General features: G+C 41.6%; 1 protein-coding gene across 1 annotated transcript in view; it reads right to left on the bottom strand.

Annotated features, from left to right (window-relative positions):
• Nucleotides 1-1,838: 1,838 nt before the first annotated feature.
• The window catches only part of ntf3 (neurotrophin 3), a 39,328-nt gene continuing 21,724 nt past the window's right edge, over nt 1,839-19,442 (bottom strand). Inside the window, exon 2 of the mRNA XM_080491667.1 lies at nt 1,839-3,061. Within this exon, the coding sequence (XP_080347793.1) occupies nt 2,198-3,061 (864 nt within the window). The 3' untranslated portion in view covers nt 1,839-2,197. The remainder of the gene's footprint in view (nt 3,062-19,442) is intronic.

The raw sequence follows: 19,442 nt of genomic DNA, 5'->3' as shown, positions 1-19,442 counted from the left end.
TCGGGACCGGCTTTGGACACTGACGCACTGTGTCATCTGCAATGTTTCACCTCCTCCCAGCGTCCTCTGGATGTTCACTGTAAATTCACTGCATGTTTTAACCACGAGTCTTGCCTTTTATTTCTTACTGTCCTCGCTCTATTGGTTTCCTGTTTTGAACCTTCACGTCTCGCGCTGCAGGTTGTTGTGATACTTCCTTCTCAAGTGAATCGCCCTTGTAATAATTGGATTTTAATCTATTTCATGCAAAAACCAATAAAGAACTTTGTGACCCAGAATCAAGATCCTGAGTTTCCTTAGAAATTGAATCCCCTGTTGATGCCTCTCTGGGTCCCCACCCCCCCCCCCCCCCAACTTAAAGTGCTGTGACTAAAATCTGATATTAAGTGTGAAATGCTGATAACCATCAGGGAGATTGGACCCGGAGTTCATCCTGCATGAGCGCTGCACACAGTGGGATCCTTTGTAGGCGTCGCTCAGAAAGCTGGCTGCCTCCGCTTTGCTTTTATCCTGCAGATAATTGATTTTTGTCACCGAATTGGAACAATAGTTCATTCAGAGTGGGAGAAAAGTGTCGTGACTCCCGCTTCATATCCTCCTGAGAGGTTGTAGTTCTGTTGTTCAGAGTCGCTGTAATAACAATCCAACGTGGTCGTCTGCCCGTTTTTAATGTTTAGAACGTATTTCTATCTCAGATTGATGTTATTACCCGTGTAAACTGACCTTTTTCATGTAAAACTTTACCAGAACTAAAATACAAAAACGACTTTTCACTTGAAGCGTCGTGTGAATAAATACTAATAAATATCTAAAAGCTGGAAAATCTGCTGTTAAATAGTGATAATGAAGAAAAACCTTTATATTACTGACACTCAATCACAAACCCATCGCACGGTCACACTAGTGACACACGTCCATCAACCGTCTCCCAAACATTTGAGTATAAAATGTAATATCGTGTGTTTGTGAAAAGACAATGTTGAAAATCACTTGCATAACCTGAAGCCATATTATTAAATGTAATTTTATCCCAATATTTGTTTTGCTTTATAAATATATACATTTTATTAGAGATATACATGTGAAAAAAGTGATAATTAAATTAAATTAAATTGATCAAGAATATTAATTATTTGTTGCCTCTGGTTAAAAAAAACCTGAACAAATACTTATCAATATATTATATTTTGTGATAATGTAATTTTTATGCTTTTAACAACAAAGAAAAAAATATTAAAATATAATATTCTCAGGAAAATGTCACCTTTGGCTCTGTTGTTCACTGAAAGTGTGACTCCATCAATGAAATGTTTCCAGCATTAAGAAATAAAAGTTTTTTTTATTAAAAGGAAGAAACAAAAACAGCTCACGATACCATGTGTGAGTAAAACTTGGTGAACAGCGTCAACGTGGTCGGTGGTAAACCAAACATTCTCAGTCACTGCCAGCAGATTCCACAAGAGCAATTTGGACCTGAGGAGGAATGACTCGACTCGCCGTGCGTTACATCTTGAAAGTTGTGTCAATTCGTGAGAGCGCAGTGTGAATATAAAATGTCTGGTCACAAACGTCAAATCGAGTGTTTTGGTCCCAGGATGTCTGGTCGTATCTGAACTACTTGGGACTTTGAGGGTCCGGTCGGCTCGGTGAGTTCACCCCCAACCCTCCAACCGCGAGTTCCCGTCTCCCGTCTCTCTGCTCCGCAGCCACACAAGTCAAGGCACATGTAAAGTCTCACTGTGAAGCACCTTTTTGCAGCCCTGCTCTGTACTATCGTCTCATAATGAGTTCATAGCTTGTTTCTTTCCTTTTTATAGACATTTTTTTTTTTCCTTTTTGAAGACTTCTTTCAATAAATAACACAAATATATTCATACGTCATATATAGATAGATAAACATGTATAAACTACATGCATTTCATATAATTTAAATAATTTATATGTACACACATGTATTCCCTCCCGCCCCGGCCCCCTCTTCAGTGAGTTCTTTTGGTAACAGCAGTGGTGCCGCGGCCTGTGGATATTGCAGCACATTAATGTGAAATACGGTTTAAATGGATCCATGAAGTCCTCGGTCGGGGCGTCGTCGTAGAGCATGAAGGTGTCATGTAATCCTTTGGCGCTGTGCCTGGGGCAGAAAATCCCGTGCAGGAGGGAGTAATTCCAATGGGGTAGTCCACAGCAGCTGTTTGGTTTACGTCCTGTGACGTTTCCTCGACAAGGCGCACACACAGGAAGTGTCTATGCGTATCCACCTCCAGCCCACCGAGTTGCGAACCTGCGTCAGCGCTCGGACGTACGTCTGCGTCGTCTTGCACTGCGAGTTCCAGTTCTTGTCGTCGATGCCCCTGCAGCCCCCCTTAAAGGGCCGCGGGGTCCGACAGCGCGTTTCATAAAAGTACTGTTTGATGTCCTGCGTGGCACTGGTTTTGATTTTGGCCAGAACGGTGACGGGGTCGCCCCTGGTGTCCACCGCCTGGGTTTTGTCCGTCACCCACTGGCTCTCGCTGTCACAGACCGAGTATTCCCCCCGGTAGCTCCTGTGCTCAGCGTAGCGCTTCTTCCGCGTCTTGTTTCCCGCCGCCCCGCCGTCCGGTCCGCCGCTGACGAAGTCGTCCGCCAGGTAGAGCGGCGGCGGCTGCAGCGGTAGCCGGTCACTCAGCAGCACCCGGGGCGAGTTGTACCGCTTGTGCTGCCTGAGAAGGTCCGTGTCCAACAGCATCACCTGCTGGTTGACCACGCCGCCGCTGCTGCCGCCGCCGCCACTACGACCCTCGACCCCCCACTGCTCCGCATCGCCTCGCTCCTCCAAAGGGATGTTTGCGCTCAGCAGAGGCGGCTCAGGGTCCCTGCTCCTGCCCTGGTGGCTCTGGTTCCCCCGGGTCTTCCCCCTCGTCAGGTCGGCCTGAAGCAGCTGGATTATGAGAGAGTTCAAAGGGTCGGGACTTTGCTGTTGCCCCTGACGACCGCTGTCCATGTTGGTTGCCTGGATACCATAGAGGTACACGAGGACCATCACATACAGCAGGATGGACATCACTAGATTCACCTGTAAGATCTGCAAAAGCAAAGAGAGACACGTTTGTTAGACTTCTGGTCTTCAAACAATTGAGGTTGAGGCTTAATGCTCACGGCTGGTTGACGTTACGGAGACGCATGAAAGCTACTTCCTGTTATTTGCATTAGTTTCATTCCTATTCCTGTCAATCCTGAACAGAATGTCGCAGTACCACCAACAGTCTTCAGGGAAGCCTTGAGATCAGACTCTGTTACGTCTCATCGGCCTCACGGACCACCAACGATTGTACCTCCTTCTCAATGCCAACTTTAACACCGACCCCTGGCGACTCATCTCCTCTTCTTTGTACGTGGCCAGTATGTTGATTTAAAACAGTGGATTGAATGTCCAACGCTTATGGCGTCGAATTTAAGACAACAGTTCCACCGTTTCCATGGAGCTTTAGTAGATGATAGTATTTATTTAGATATCCTTGTTACGATTATATATGCTATGGTGTTTGATACGCTGGGTTTTTATATCTCTATATGCTCGTGGCGGCCGTCTAGGATCTTCTCTGCAGGCCGAAGAAAAATATCTGAATCACAGATAGTTAGTTATATTTTGTCCATGAATACTTCTTAAATAATTCCAGTCTGTCTGCTTCCTCTCATGGCTTCTCTCGTGGCCGCGCTGCTTCCAGACGTGTAATTCTACATTAAAGCTTTTAACCAATCGCATTTCACCGTCACCTGTTGCCGGGGTAGAGGAACCTGTCTGAGGCCTTTTACGTTCAATTCTGCAGGTGTCGATCACCAATCAGACTTTGAGTTGGCGACTCAGGGCCTGCTACAGAAACATGGTTGTGTTTTGTCAACCTACGATGGCTGAAGGAGAAAAGAAAGAGATTTTGGTGCAGATTTATTGTGAAAAACCATTTTCAAGATGGACTGTTCCAAGAGGTCATTCTTGGAAGGTCCAGTACAAGTTACTTGCGCTCACTACAGCTTCCACGGCGGGATCCTGGACAACATTATTCACCAGATTACAAGGCGTTTGTCACCTTCCTTGATCCCCAGAAGTTTCTGGAACAGCGGCTGCTTTTTTTATGCAGAAGGAGCGTTGTACACTCCGGGTTCTTTTTCATCAGTACAGGTATTTATTGTAGTGACACGAGTATCTGTGATGCTCTTATTACTGCATTTCTGCATAATAACATGGCTTTTATAGCCATTAAAAGTTTATGAGGCAGTTGGCGAAGACAAACCAGCAGTGACATGGTGAGATGAAGAGTAAATGGGCCTCTTGCACCTGTTTTGAAGCATCATTCATTACATCCAGTCACTCAAACATGAATCCATGCAAGGCGATGTGTTTGAAATCGGTTGATTGATTCTTCCCAAAGACACTTTTGACAGGCGGACACGAGGAATGATTGCACCACCAACGTTGAGGACACAACTCGCTCCACCGCCGGAGCCACAGATGTGAAGTCGAATCAGTGGAGTGACTTCGACCTCGTGTGCAAAACTGCTGCACGGCTTGACGTACCGGAAAATATTCCCAAAGTCCAAACTGGGATAATTCATCATGCAGGACGTGACGGTACAAGTGCAAACATGAAAACAAGATACACACAATAGTAAATAGTAATGTATTAATTTAAAAGAACACTGTATTCCTTCTCAGTCTAACCCGGGTACAGGCGGACAGATTGAGAATATTATTAACTTATTTCCACTCAGACTTTTTTGACATCCCAAGAAAGACGTTTTTCTTCTCAGTGAAGCTCTGAGCTGAATTCGCTCCTGACATCGTGGACATCGATGTTATATGAAGGATGTTTTGATTCACTTCTATCGGATTTGGTTTGTTCTGTGTCGGACTCCAACCCTGCAGAGTGGAAGATGCCAGGCTTCCAGGCTTTGTGGGAACCCTTCGGTTCAGTTTCCTCTCCACAATGTAAATAACAGCAGTTGTGCCTGTGCGTGCGTGTCTTCCACTGAACACACACGAGTTATGGGAACCGGCGTGCCGCGGCACGAACGACATACCACGCTTCCATAAAACAGACAGAATTCTGTTCTGGGAGAAACGTTCAGAACGTATAAGAGCAATGAGACGGTGACGTTACAGGCAGATGATGGATCACGCTAATAAATCTCTTTAGAATTACCTACAAGGCCTAATCCACAATCCATGTAATCTGCAATAATGTGCAGAATCAAGGACTTTATGAAGGAGACAGTTGTAATGGTGGGACTGTCGCCAATCTACGACAGAGCAGGGTGACTGGAGAGGAACGTCTTGCTACGCATTGAATAGCTTCTATTGTGTAACCGTTGTATACCAATACTGTTCACTAATTATAGAGGTACTTAAAGGTCAACGTGTTCTGCTTTATATTTTCCTGTCAGGCGAGGCTTCCCAGCAGCCGAAGGGCTCGTCTGCAAGAAAGGACTGGAATCACTTCCTCAGAGATACAATACATTCATCAGGGATTCTCCTTTTCATGTTCACTTTCATTGTGCATTGCTTTTATTTCACCACCACATTGGACATTTAGGTCTGAGCGTGCAAGACCAAGTACCGTTGCTTTTTTACGATTGACTCGGACGAAAGCAGAAGAAGCTCCCCACTGCAGTACCTTGAGTACTTTCCCAACTTCCTACATGGTGAGGATACTCCTAGGGTGTGTTGACATTCGTCACACTTGGTGGAGTTAAAGCGAATCAAAGAATTTGTGGAAATGTCAACGCAACAACTGACACCACAAAGCCACAAACGCTTCACGGTCTGAATACGTGAAAACTCAAACTTTTTGAAAGCGGCTACCAAAGTGGAACTGTTCAAAATAACTCCCGTCTCTAAAACGCTGCTTGAGCGCCACGGATGTAGTGAATAGTTCTTCTGCACATGTGCAAGTCGATGGACAATCACAACAATATAGTTGTATATAATACATACAATAGTCGTATTAACAATCCAAACTGGTCGTCTGTCCACTAGAATGTCCGTGAACTCACATTGTTAAGGTTTATAATATATCGTTCTCTGCACGTGCGTGTGTGATTTCGCTTTAAAAACAACAGCGCCCACTAGTGGCCCAACATGAAAACTACATTATTTTGAGCATTTCTGCCCGTTATATCTTGTTCTCCGAACTGTGAACGCTACCTTACAGTTAACCCTGGGCGCACCCAATCATCTGCTCAAGTTTAAACCAGTCCTGGCGTCTTGGCTTTCAGCGTTCGTGTTGGAATGAATGCAAAAACCCTGTGGTGGTTCTTAGGAAGTCTACGACTGACAGAGTAACATCATGTCAGAGACTTTTTCAGGTGGTCGAGGCAGATGTTTCGTCTCTGCATACCTTCTCTCAGTTAACCCAGGGTCAGGATGTGCTGCAGGGAAGTGTTGCTGCTGCTTCCTACTCGAGGAACCACTAACCCTCATTCTAATCCGCATCTTCAGCTGCCACAGCTTCGTTTTATTCATTCTCTATTGACAACAATAAAAAGTGCTTTTCTTGAGAGGATAGGAAGGAAATTGGCAGCTCTCTCATGTCTGCAGGGCTCCTGCAACCTGTTATGGAAGGTTGCAGGAATAAAAAAACAAAAACAACCTTCAGATAGCTAACCTGGCCTTGTTGTCGCTCTTAAACTTTTGTGAAGCGATGATCAATTAACTCTTCATAAGAAATCAATGAACGATGGTGATAGAGGCCATATGTGGCAGCACTGCTCAGCGTGTACATTCATTTTCAAGTTGTTTAAATACGAGGCGACAAAATGACGAGGAAAGAAGGAGGATGAGGAAAAAAGAGAGTAGAGCTTTTAACAGCTTTTATTGTGGAGGAGCCGCTTCCTCTAGCGCTTATCCATGACGTCAGTCACACGTTGATGGCGGTCGCATTTAGAAAATGGATTCAAATGAAATTGGAGCCACACAGCTATTTGAGAAATGTTACGTCTCCATGGAAACGGGGGGGAAATACAACTTTTAGAAAAAGCTTCAACTCCGTCTATGTGGGCAAACGCAACTTTTGGAAAATGTCCAATGTTCGTGGAGACGGGGGGGGGGGGAAACGCAACTTTTTGAAAATGCTCCGACTCGGTCTCCATGAAAACGGGGGGAAAAAAATACAACTTTTAGAAAAAGCTTCAACTCCGTCTATGTGGGCAAACACAACTTTTTGGAAACACCCGACCCCGTCTCCGTGGAAACGGAGAGACGCTGCTACTGCGCTGACTGACTCCACCGTTTTCACTTGAAACAACATATAAATGGAGCCTCGGCTCCCGGCAGCGTCACTTTCTGTCACTTCAACCACCATGAAATGTTTCCTCCAATTAGTTTAGTTTATTTATTCTTTTTTTACCACGTTTGCACCAAGAGGAAAGAAGAACTTTATTTTTTGTGTGGAGGAGTTATTAGTCCTGACTCCTCAGCCTGCATTCACTCATACAGTAGTTATTGGAGTTTGTGTGATATGTGAAGAGATCCAGGTTTATATTTTCCTCCCCACGAAGGCAAAGTGAAAACAGTCTCCTGGCTAAACCCAAATCACATTACTGATAATGCTTCCAGATCCCAACACGTCAAACTCAACATGTCTGAAAGTGAAGACCATCCAAACGGAGCATGAAGGCTGAACTCCAGCAGTTCACGGGTAATAAAATGCAGCTTCTGGACGCCGGTATGGATTTAGTCTGATGTCAAGTCAACAAAACAAAAACCGAAAGTCCCTGTGGGAATAGAAGAGAATTCCAAATTCAGATTAAATAAAAAAGACGAGGAAAACACAGAGCGGAGCGAAGTAGAGGTGCACGATTCATGAGAAACTACAAAGATTATCGCCACAATATGGAGGAGGAAGGAGAAACGTGTGTTTTTAAGTATTAATATTTAGTTTTTGTTATTCAACCACACACAGGAGGGATGAAGCACATGTTTGTTTCAGTAAATCACAGCAGCTCTAATGAGGAGGCGTCGCTGCAGAACCACACGGAGCCAACAAGAAGATTAATCTTCAGTCTGACACATCAACTCTAATTATTATACGTTTCAGCTGTTTTAGTACTTTAACTGCTTCTCTATGGTTTACATATTAACAACAGCTATTTGCTTCCTCATCCGGGAAATATTTGTAATAAAGTAACCATTTTCTTAAAAGCTTTTAACAATGATTTCTAAAAGGGGGAGGTAGTCTATTCTTTTTTTTTTTTTAAACATTTACTTTACCAGAAAAAAAACCTCGTTGAGATTAAAAATCTCTTTTTCAAGAGCGTCCAGCCACATAAAACATAAAACACAGAAGTTGATTACAATTAATGATTAATGATAAACTATTTTATCTACTTTCCAGAAGGAAAAGTCGCAAACTGAGTTGAATGTTTTCTTTTTTTTTTCTTATTTGATGTGCTCATATATATAAACACAACTGAAATTCAACTATTTATGTGTATAAACAAGCAAGCAGAAGAACGTATTTATAGCTACGGATACATACATGTAGTCACATTTACTGTGTGACAGAAACATAAAATATAGATAGTGTGTACACACATATAGTACGTAAATATTGTATGGCATACATGTGCTTCCACATACACACAGTTTAAACACATTATATTCAGCTTTGGACGTCATTTTTCATGATCTCAACAAACAGAAGTGAGACAAACACAAGTATAAGTGAATCAGAGAGCCGCAACAATCTATTTGAGTTTGATGGCAGGACTAATAGCAAAACAAAAATATACTATATAAAATTAAATATTTGAATATGTAGAATATAATCTCAAAATAACATCATCACATATTCTCATAGAATAGAATTAAATAACTTTGCATATTCAAATGTATCTAAATCATTGTTAAAAACTGACTAAGCTTCTCGACACACGACAGTTTGTTGTCATTAAAGGAGCAACTTTTATCAACACGTTTAACAAGTTGCCCCTTCACGTCACCGAAGCCCCGTTTACACCGTTTCAAGTGAAAATGTTAAAAATGTGGGTTTCCCTTTACATGACAATGCTGCTCGTAGCCACTGAAAACAACTTTTTTTAAAAACAGGCCCCCAAGGTGGAACTTTTGGAAAACTCAACTTTTTAAAAAAACCCGTCCTGACCGTGTCTCTATGTAAACGGGGGGAAACGCAACTTTCCTGAAATGCCGTTACTGCACATGCACAGCAACTGTAGTAACTAGTACTTCTGCACATGCTCAGAAGAGACAATCAGAACAACGTTTCCTCCGTGGTGTCATGACTCCATGTCCTCCTGGACTTGGTACTTTTATTTTGACAGTCACTGTAATAAAAATCTAATTTGGTCGTTTGTCCACTAGAGTGTCCGTGTACCAACATTGTACTTGTGTGATTTCACTGCAAAAACAAACAACAGCACCTTCTAGTGGCCCAACACCCTAACTACATTGTTTTCAGTGTTTCTATATAAGTGGAAATCATTTTCTTTCCTTTTTTCCACTTTTTTTTTTCTCTACAGACATAATTTTCCAAACATTGCCGCGCAAAAGCGAAATTTCTCTGAAATAAAAACACAAAAACGTGATAACCACAAAAGTGGTAAACAAACGCGCATCCGCCGTAATTTCAAGCCACTACTTTTTTCACGCGCTTTGAACGCTGCAGCTTAAACAATGACGCGGCTAATTTATGCATATTTACGTGTTAAGGAGCTTCAAGGCGCTGATCGGTGATGCGTTCAGGTGCATCACGTAACGCCGACCTTTCTTTCTTTTTAAATCTGGAGACTGAGATTCTTCATTACTTGTTTTAATGTATTTCTTTTATTAATATATTTATTTCATTTCTTTGTAAAGCACTGTGAACTGTGTTTGAATGGTGATCTAGAAATAAATTTGCCTTGCCGTTCCTTTAAATACGGTGGGTGCGGCTTATAGTCAAATGCGCTCAATAGTCTGGAAACTACGGTATTTAAAAAAAAAAAAAAAGTGTTACTTGCACTCCTTTTATTTTTAAAGGCCCCAAAAAAATTGATGCAGAAACTTTATTAAAATACCAATTTTGGTAAACATAAGATGTGGACGCTGTGTTGGGAATAAAGTAATGCAGTTATCCTTCTTGGTCAATAGTAGAATGCTTCTTTACACCTGAACTTTTCCTGCTCCAGTTAAACAGAACAAGGTTTGTCAAAAAAGATAAAAAAAATAAAGAAAAGCTCCTTATCATGGCTTTAACACAACCTTTGCCACTAAACGTACGATGGAGATCAGAAACGTCGCTCTGGGGAACTCTTGGTGAACCGTTCCAGAAAGCTGCACTGAGTCGGACAAATTCATTTCCCCTCCCGCTGCAATAAAAGCCTCTGTAGTTTATGATGTTGATGTTCAGGCAGTGCGAGGATAACTCGGCGCTGTGGGCGAGCGATAACTCTCACAGTGGGCAGGGTGAGACCGGCTGCGTGTGCGCCGCACGCCGACCTGGATTTCTTTGAACGTCTCGAACACTTTCACCGTCCCCGCCAGCGCCAGACGCCAGTGAATCACTGTTTTCTATGTTGAGCATCCCTCTTATTGTCTGACCTGCGTTCAGCCAAGCACACTGTCACCCGAGCCGCCCGTCTACAGCTCACTTCACTCAATACAAAGTGTGTTTCTGTGTTTCACATCCATTTCCTTCCATTTTAAATGAAAGTGTCCCAAAACTGAACCTGAACACGGCCTGCAGGGCCGACTGAGGCTGCCGCGACTCTGCGGACCAACACCGCTCTTTCTCCACGAGTCTGAAAACAGGAACCTGTTTCTGCAGCGACGAACAAGAAAGCTGGGAGGATTTGGTTTTCTGTTCACCTCCCAAAGATCTACTGAATTGGTCTTTGAATGGTGAGAAATCATTCTGAGGATTTCAGCCAATTCGGGTTCATAGTTTTTGCATTAAAATACACATAAATGCATGCATACAATAAATAAATAAATAAATACAGGCAGATGAAAACATAACTTCTTTGTTAATAACTGATTAGTAACCATGAGAAGTAACTGTTAGGATGCTTCCAACCACCTTTCTCATTTAGCTTCATTACATACGGAGCAGTTTCTGCCATTTCCGTGTGAAATATATAGCATATAGTAAAATATTGCAGTGTAAAGACGAATCTTTTCTGAAATGGAAACGCAAGACTAATGTGTTTTTACTGGAAATGAAATGTTTTTATTTACAGGATGGGGGCACATAAAGTGCATTAAAAGAAAAGATTGATTGACTAACAGCAGCTTTAGACTACCAACCTTCATGTAGTTTATAAAACGCAGCTAATTTATATATTCACTGGGTATATTTTGTGTTGGTGGTCCTCTGGGAGTTTAGAGAAATAGTACCCATTGAGACACGCTAACCAGCAGCTCTTTTCTTTTTTATCAAAATAAAAAGCTCATTTAAAGTAAAGCGATTGGATCTGCTATCATCTCATCACTTTGAAGCACAAAACATCGTGACTTAAACAACTTAACTGTTAGATAGTATTTATCAGACTGATCCTATATGCATGCATTTTAAAAACACACTAAAACTACAACTTATTTTGTTAGTTTTTTGCTTCTATCTTCACATTTTAATTTTTGCTGTTTCGTGTATTTTTGTCTTGCAGTTTTTCCATTTTGGTTGTTGTGGCAAATTTACCACTTTTAGCTGTTTACATAAGTGCTTTTAACAACGTGTCTGCTATTTTCACTCTTTTTACTTTTACTTGTTTGGATTTGTTTTTCCTCTTTTGTTTTTCTGGTGGTTTGTGCCAGTTTGTTTTTGTTTTTTTTAGCACGTTTTGCTGTTTTACATTTTTAGGATATTTTTGGTAAATAAAATCTGATAAAATCGTTTATTCGTCGGTTTTTGGTAAATCTCCAGGGAGCCGTTACAGAGGGGCTCAAGAGCCACATGTGGCTCCGCAGATAACTTATGACACGTAATAGAAAGACATGCTGTTGTGTGAATATTGTTGGTGTATTATTATAATGCATACCTGTCCAGGGTGTATCCTGCATTTTTCTTTTTTTTTTTTACTAAACGTCAGCTAGGATATGCATGCGAGTGGTGAGCGTCACCTTCGTGCGAGTGTTATGGAGCCCAGAGGTGAACCCTGCACCAGCTCAGGCCCGATTAGAAACAGGAAGTCACTGCTGGTAAAATTTCCACCAAATTTTTCTTGGAAAACCAAAGAAAGCCTCTCGATTTAGTTCCGAGTAAGCTCACAATTCCATGGCGGATTAAATGTCTTAGCTTTTTCCTCCATTAACAGACATTTTCCTTGTCGCCAAAACAACGATTTGGTGTGTTGGTTACCTTTCTGAGTACATTTTATGAGATATGAGTAATGAACTGTGAATATACAGTAAATTATTGAAGCAGCGGGTTGAGACATGAAGAAGCATCTGAGGCCTTGGGGAGCTGTCAGAGGATTCCTCACATATCGCAGGTCATTAGACGAACCGTGCCCCCGTCTTCAGGACAGAAGAACCCGAGTCGATTTCCAGCCTGTTGCCGTCTTGGGGGTGGTTCATTCGACGTTTCCCCTCTCGAACGGCAGACCGGCGGTAAATATGACCATCAGACGTTCACCACGAGGCTCTGAGTGCGGCGCTTCACATCTAAATGCAGAATTGCTCAAGGAAAATGTATTTTTCATGTGACATTCAGACGGTGCTTCCGTGCTGGATGGTGGAAGTTTGGGGCTTTTGGTGCCCCGTGTGACACGCTCTCATTTAAAATGACTAAATGCTTGTAAAACTGGAGAACATTATTCCCAGGAAGTCCTGCTGCCAGAAAATAATCTGAAGTGGAACAATAAAACAAAAAAACGCCTGTTTGTTTCAAAACCACCCAATTTGCTCGTGTTTAATTATTCTGTTTTTCATAACTTGCTGGTTTGCTTCAATTCAATTCAATTCAATTTTATTTGTAAAGCGCTAAATCACATCAACAAACATCTCAGAGCCTCTTACAATGATAGAGTACAACAGAACCCAACTAAACCTTCCAGAGCAGCAGATGGAACAAAGCAACAGTGGAAACCAGGAAAATCTCCCTCGCATGGAGAGAAGTTCATAAGAAGTCCCTCTTCAGGAAGAAAGCGTGGGGCGGACCCTAGACTCTGGAAGGGCGGCCATCCCCCCGGTTGGGGGGAGAAGTACATGGGATAGGACAGGGAGAGAGAGGAATAGAAGAGGGAGAGAGAGAGGGATAGAAGAGGGAGAGAGAGAGGGATAGAAGAGGGAGAGAGAGAGTGGCAGACAGGCCAGAGAAGTACAAATACTAAGAAAGGTCTGTGATGAGCGTTGGTCTGATGATGAACCAACCTCAGTCTGGAGTTTAGGCGCCGTGCCGTTGCGGTGGGGTCCCGGGCAAAGCCACCGTCACAGGTGGATTTCCTGCTAAATAAAACTATAACGCTGCTTTTGCATCTAACTTTACCCAAAGTATTGTGGTAGTGGTAAGCACTGTCATCTCCCAGTAGGAACATCCCCGGTCCAAGTCCCAACTGGGACTTTCTGTATTTTCTCGGGGTACTTTGTTCTTCTGAAAACGCCTTCAAAATGGCTTAAAGTTTTTCTAAGAGTACTACACCCATGGACTATGGTTGTAGTCATTGGTCTCACTACTGTTGTACTACTCCAGACCATATTTTCAAGATCCTGGTCTTGACTACATATGGGGTTTTTCCATCTTTCCAGTACGGACTGGCGCGCGCTCCCAAGCGAGCTGAGGCGAGTAGACAATGTGACGTTGGCAGGCGGAGGCTGCTGATAGACATTTCTTTGTTTGGTGGCAGACGAAGAAATAGAAATGTGAAGAACTGTGAAATGGAAAAGTGGAAATACTGAACATGAGTAGATCAAATATAACAATTCCATAATGTTGTCTTCTTTAATGAAAATGAGAAAAAGATTCATTTCCAGCTGATTGTTTTTGCAAAATTTCCCAAATTAGCACATCATCACGTTGGTTTGAACTTTCCTGGAAGCCCATTTATCTGTTCAAAAAACTCTCTGTACTCTGAAGTACTGACTCCAGTAGACGTAGTATCTACTTTGTCTTTCTAGTTGTTGACTCATATTCAGGAGAAATTTAGACGCAGTTCTGTTCTATTCGATCATCATCATTGACGTCGAGATGACAGATTTAATTCTGCTGTTTTTCAAATGAATCCCGACACATAAAAGAAGTATCTTTACCACCCTTCTCTAAATGTACAACTTTAAAGAGGACCATGCAGCATGCTGCAAAAATGTACTTGCGCTACACGGTTGGTCTGTACTGATTAAAAGACACAATATAAATTAGATTAGATCAGATCAGATCAGATTAGATGTTTCTTTATCAGTACCACATCTGGGGAATTCCAAATCAACCTAAAGAGTAAACCCAGAAAATCAGGTCCGCGATAAAAACACAATATTTCTTTCTGTCGCAGCTTCAGACAGATTCTGAACCGTTCATGTTCACAACAATAAAGTCCGAACATGAATCTGATGTCTCGTCCTCGGGCAAAGAGGGTGATATTTACCACCAAACTTCCTCTAATAAAACAATCTAAATTAAGTAGTATTATTGCAGCCGCGGCCGAACCTTCGACGCTGCCACTGAAACATCATACGTGTCACGCTGTGATACATAAATTAAATTCTGAGCAGATAACTCGCTGTCTTTTATGGCAAAAATCATAAAATCCTTTATTTAGTTGTAAATACTATTTAACTCTTCTTGGAGGTCGACAATTAATTCTCTAATCTCGGCTCTGTATTTGTAAATCCTCTTCAAATGGTCATTTTCAACCACAGAAATCTACAAATAAGTTTCATTTTGTTTGACTTTATTAAGAAGGTATAGAATGATATAAGAATGTCCACTTATATATTTATGGGCACTCTTTAGCCAGAAGTTGATAACTTTAAGAGGGACAGATTCCACTTGTTAAAAAGACAAGCACTTCTATAGTAGTGATGACGCAACTTTCCTGTATGTTGACGTACTTTCATGTCAAACTGATTCAATTACCATCTTCTTTATTATTGCATATTTTATCATTATTTTCATTGATTTATTATTTCAGGCCGTTCCAGAACAATCAAACATCCCCATGTGGCTGCACAAGAACAAGGTAGAATTTCTTTGGGTAAAATAATAGTATAACACATCTGTAACACTTTTAGTTACTGTTGAAATTCTGGTATTTTCCTTTTTTTTCCCCCACATGTAACTCAGTATTGTAGAGTATTATTTATGTCACAACTTTACTTTTAGTTTTTGCATCTGAAGAAAAACGGTGTATTTTAAGAATTTCCAGATGGAATAAATGAAGTATTTCAATTCTATTCTCCTCACAATTATCAAACCGGCTCATTTTAAGCTCTATGAGGACGATTCCGTTCAAAACAGACGGTTCACAATCATCCAGGTTACATTAGCAGCAGATGAATGTCGTTTTTCCTGTTTTATTCTTGTGTTGAGGTCATATTCAACACCTAAAGCTCATAAGAAGCACTGGTAGAGCCGACGCAGCAGAATTAGAGTAAACTGTACACTAAATAATTCACAGAAAACAATGCTGTGTTTAAAACAGTGATGAAAAATAAACTTTATAATCTTTACACTCTGCAACTCACCAGATATCAAACATGGCTTCATAAAATATAAACACATAATCTGTATGGATCAGTTCAGGTTAAACTACAGCGGTAAGAGGTACACATGCTTTTGTAATAAATGTATATATAGTGATTATAGAAATATTATAATATTATAAATAATGAGTTCTTATTTTATATAGAAACTATAGTTTTCAGCATGGATCCTAATCCTTAATTATTTATTAACCATTTTGTTAATGTGAGTTAATAATCATTTGGCTGGCTCCAGAATGAATCACTATTAATATAATGTAAAACTTTAATTTTAGGGCATTTCAAATTTGAATTTATACATTTTAATAACACAAGAGGCAAGATAAACACTCTGAAATCGACTGTAAACCAAAATATCTTAAAGTGAAAACCTACAAATGTTCATATTTGTGTGTCTGTAAAATTACATTTGGAAAAACAAACTACACATTCTCGAATTGTGTTCTAACAGAGGGAGCACAAGTAAAAAGTAATCTGAAAACATTACGTAACGCATCTTTTCCTCATTACTTCCCACCTCTGCTGAGCTGCTACTAAACACACACATTAGGAAATTATCTTGTGATTTATGTTATAAATTATGACAGATTGTGAAAACTAATTACCCTACTGGGGCAATGAAAGTTTTCTCATACAACAGATCAGAACCGTCTAATATTAATCAATTGCACTGTTTAAGGAGTATCTTAGAGATTCCTTTTTTTTTTTTTAATCGTTTAAATTAAGGATGTCAAACATTCAATTTTTAAGTTTTTAGCTGAATTTTCATTTGCTCGTCAAAAACCAGGATGCAAATCTTGTAGAAAAGGTAAAGAAATTATTTCAAGCGACAGATTTATTATTGTTTTTCCCAAAAAGGCCGGTGTTAGTTTTATTATTTTGTGAATTAGCAGTCGGAGAAGCAGTCTGGCACACGGCAGCTGTGCACCGCCAACCTCTGACTTAACACTTAACCCCACTTGGCATCGCCACGACAACCACGAGTGTCAACAAGCCGACCGGCGAGGAAACACGAGCCAATCTCACCAATAATCTCATTGTGCCATTGCTGACATTTGACGCAGAATAAAGTCATAATAAAGCGACAAAGAGGTCTGAATAAACGGATCCGGCCCACGAAAACAAAAAAACTCAACAATGCCAAAGGACAGACGTGGACCGGGCCTGTTCCACTCAGCACATAGCAGGAGGAGTTTCAGTAATGCCATTTAGGGCTGACGTGCTTCCTGCACTTCGTGCAACACGTATTCCTGGAAACCCGGATTGGACCGACGGGGACGCGAACGCACCCCGAGTTAAGTCCCCGTGCGCTGAATCCTTCACACGGTTCACTCCGTCCCGAGAAAACAAGCGGAGTCGAGAGACCCGCGTAATCCCGGCTGCTTCTGATGAAGCCGGATCATATTTCCACCACTTTTCTCACAGTTTTTTTTAAAACTATCTGCTCGTCTCAGTCGCCCCCCCGGTGAATTCCAGATCGTCCAGCGTTCGTCTCCACGGCAGTGCGGAGACGCCGATGCACAACGAACCTCCCGGTCACAAGACACGCGTTTTATAATTCGGACAATTCGGGGTCAATTATAAAAGACCACAAGTGGGCGGACGTCTGTGGGAACTTCGTGTCCAGATGACAACTCAATAAAAAATGAAGATTAGATTTGGAGAGATTTAGATAAGATTTTCAAAGAAAACGCTTAAAGACGTTTCTTGTCTCGCCGCCTCTGAGGCTCGGCGGCCATTAGGTCGGTGTCGGGTCCACCCCCCCTGCGACGTTATCCGCTCATTAGCTCTTCACCCTATTCTTTTCTTTTTAATCTGCTTTGTGCTCACAGCTGCTGCCAATAGTCGATTAAAAAACCCCAAAACAAAACAGTTTTATTTAATGAAAGTTCGACTCAATTCGCCTTAAAAAAACCTCAAGTTAGAAAAGCTACCGGACCCGTTGGCCGTGTGTGAACTAGCTCATGGTTCCCTGAGAGAAGAGACGAGGATCCTTGTTTCACCGGCTCGCCACGCTCACTGGAGCCGCTAATCCTCCTGTTGGTGTGCGGAGCCATAACAGCGCCGGAGCAGAGGGGGCGGGGCCTGCAGGTGAGAGCCGGGGTCGACAGGTGTGAGGGTACGTTACACAAATGCGTCTGTCGCGTGCAATCTGCCACAGCCCGGGGGTGTGTGTGTGTGTGTGTGTGGGGGGGGGGGGGGGGGTAAAAGCTGCGGACTCGTGCCCTCTGAGCTTTTAACACCCGGGGGATTGATGCGGATCATCAGCTCCTGGCAGGCGGCGTCTTAGCAGCAGCACACAGGACTTTTTTCTTTCCTTCCCTGACTGAGCAGGATCTCAGGATCTCGCTCCCTTGAGCAGGATCTAGCTCCCTTGAGCAGGATCTGGCTCCCTTGTGAAGGATCTCGCTCCCTTGTGCAGGATCTCGCTCCCTTGTGCAGGATCTTATTAATAATAATAATAATAATGATAATAATAATAATAATAATAATAATAATAATAATAATAATAATAATAATTCCTGCTTTGCTGTTCATTTTGAAAATGAATAAATTGGGATGAAATAGTGGAAAGAATTTAATGGATTTTGTTATTTTTTTAAAATTACAAAATATATTTATATAATGCCTAAAAAATCTGAGACTAACTATGAGTGGCACCTTTAACGAAATCTGTTAGAAAGCTGTTGATGACATTATCTTATATTACTAAAATACGGGAAATCTGGAATTCAACTAATAATTACTCCTTATTATGATGCTACCAATGTGAGTTTATAATTGTTCGTACGAGTTCCAGTCTAAACGTGAGCAGAAACAGATCTGCCTTGCTCAGATTATAAAATATATTTTTCTTAGTCGTCTTGTGTCGTTCACCAGGGAAGTGTCTACATTTGATCCCACTATTATGTCATTTGCACAAAATAAAATGTCAGACAACTTTTTAATACAAATGATTAAATTATCTGCGACATACTTCACAGGTTTTCTTCTGCTAGATTTAAAAAAAGAAAAAGTCAGAGGAGTACTTACGCTCTGTCCGGATTGGGTAAGTCCACTTAAGGTCGGCGTGTTAGTGACCCTGGATTTCTAGGTAAGTGATTAAACTTTGAGTTTTGTCTGCGAGGACACTGCCTCTGAACTAAGTAGTGATTAACTCCTGCATGTGGGAAGTGCAGACAAAAAAACCCCTAAAACCCTCAGAGGAACCATCCCCGCAATAAGAACCAAGCAGTCTGATGCGAGTCTCGTCACCAGAACACCGAATCAGACGTCTTTACCTGAGCTCACCAGCGGCACCGGTCCGACTCTCAAACTGGATAAAGTTCCACTGTTTTCCGAGGTGGACGCTGTCGGCGTTCAGGTGATCTACTGACTCAGCATTCAGCAGAGCAATCTAATCAGTCGCAGCGGTTCCAACGCGGCACTTTGTGAAGTACGGGCCGCTGCAAACCGCAGAAAGATTCTCTACACATTTTGTGAATTAGATAAAATACTGAACGACCCAAGAAAATGGTTCATCTTTTATATGAATTTGGGTTTTTATCATAATAACTTCATTACTCTACAGGCAAAATTGGTAGAAATAAATAATTGCAAGCGATATTGGCTGACCGAGTATCAGTTCATCTGTCTTTTGACTTTAGTCATCAGTTTTTGAATCTTGTGTGCATTTTGTGGAAAACGTCTCACTTCTGGAGAAGAAAACCTCCATATAAGTGAAACATAAGAAATGCACTCACTCCACATGAATAGTTTATTCAGACGTTATATTTAA

This window comes from Lipophrys pholis (assembly GCF_963383615.2).
Source record: "Lipophrys pholis genome assembly, chromosome: 22".
NCBI lineage: Eukaryota > Metazoa > Chordata > Actinopteri > Blenniiformes > Blenniidae > Lipophrys > Lipophrys pholis.
Note: the sequence above shows the minus strand (reverse complement) of the source record. Positions and strands in the feature narration are given on the sequence as shown.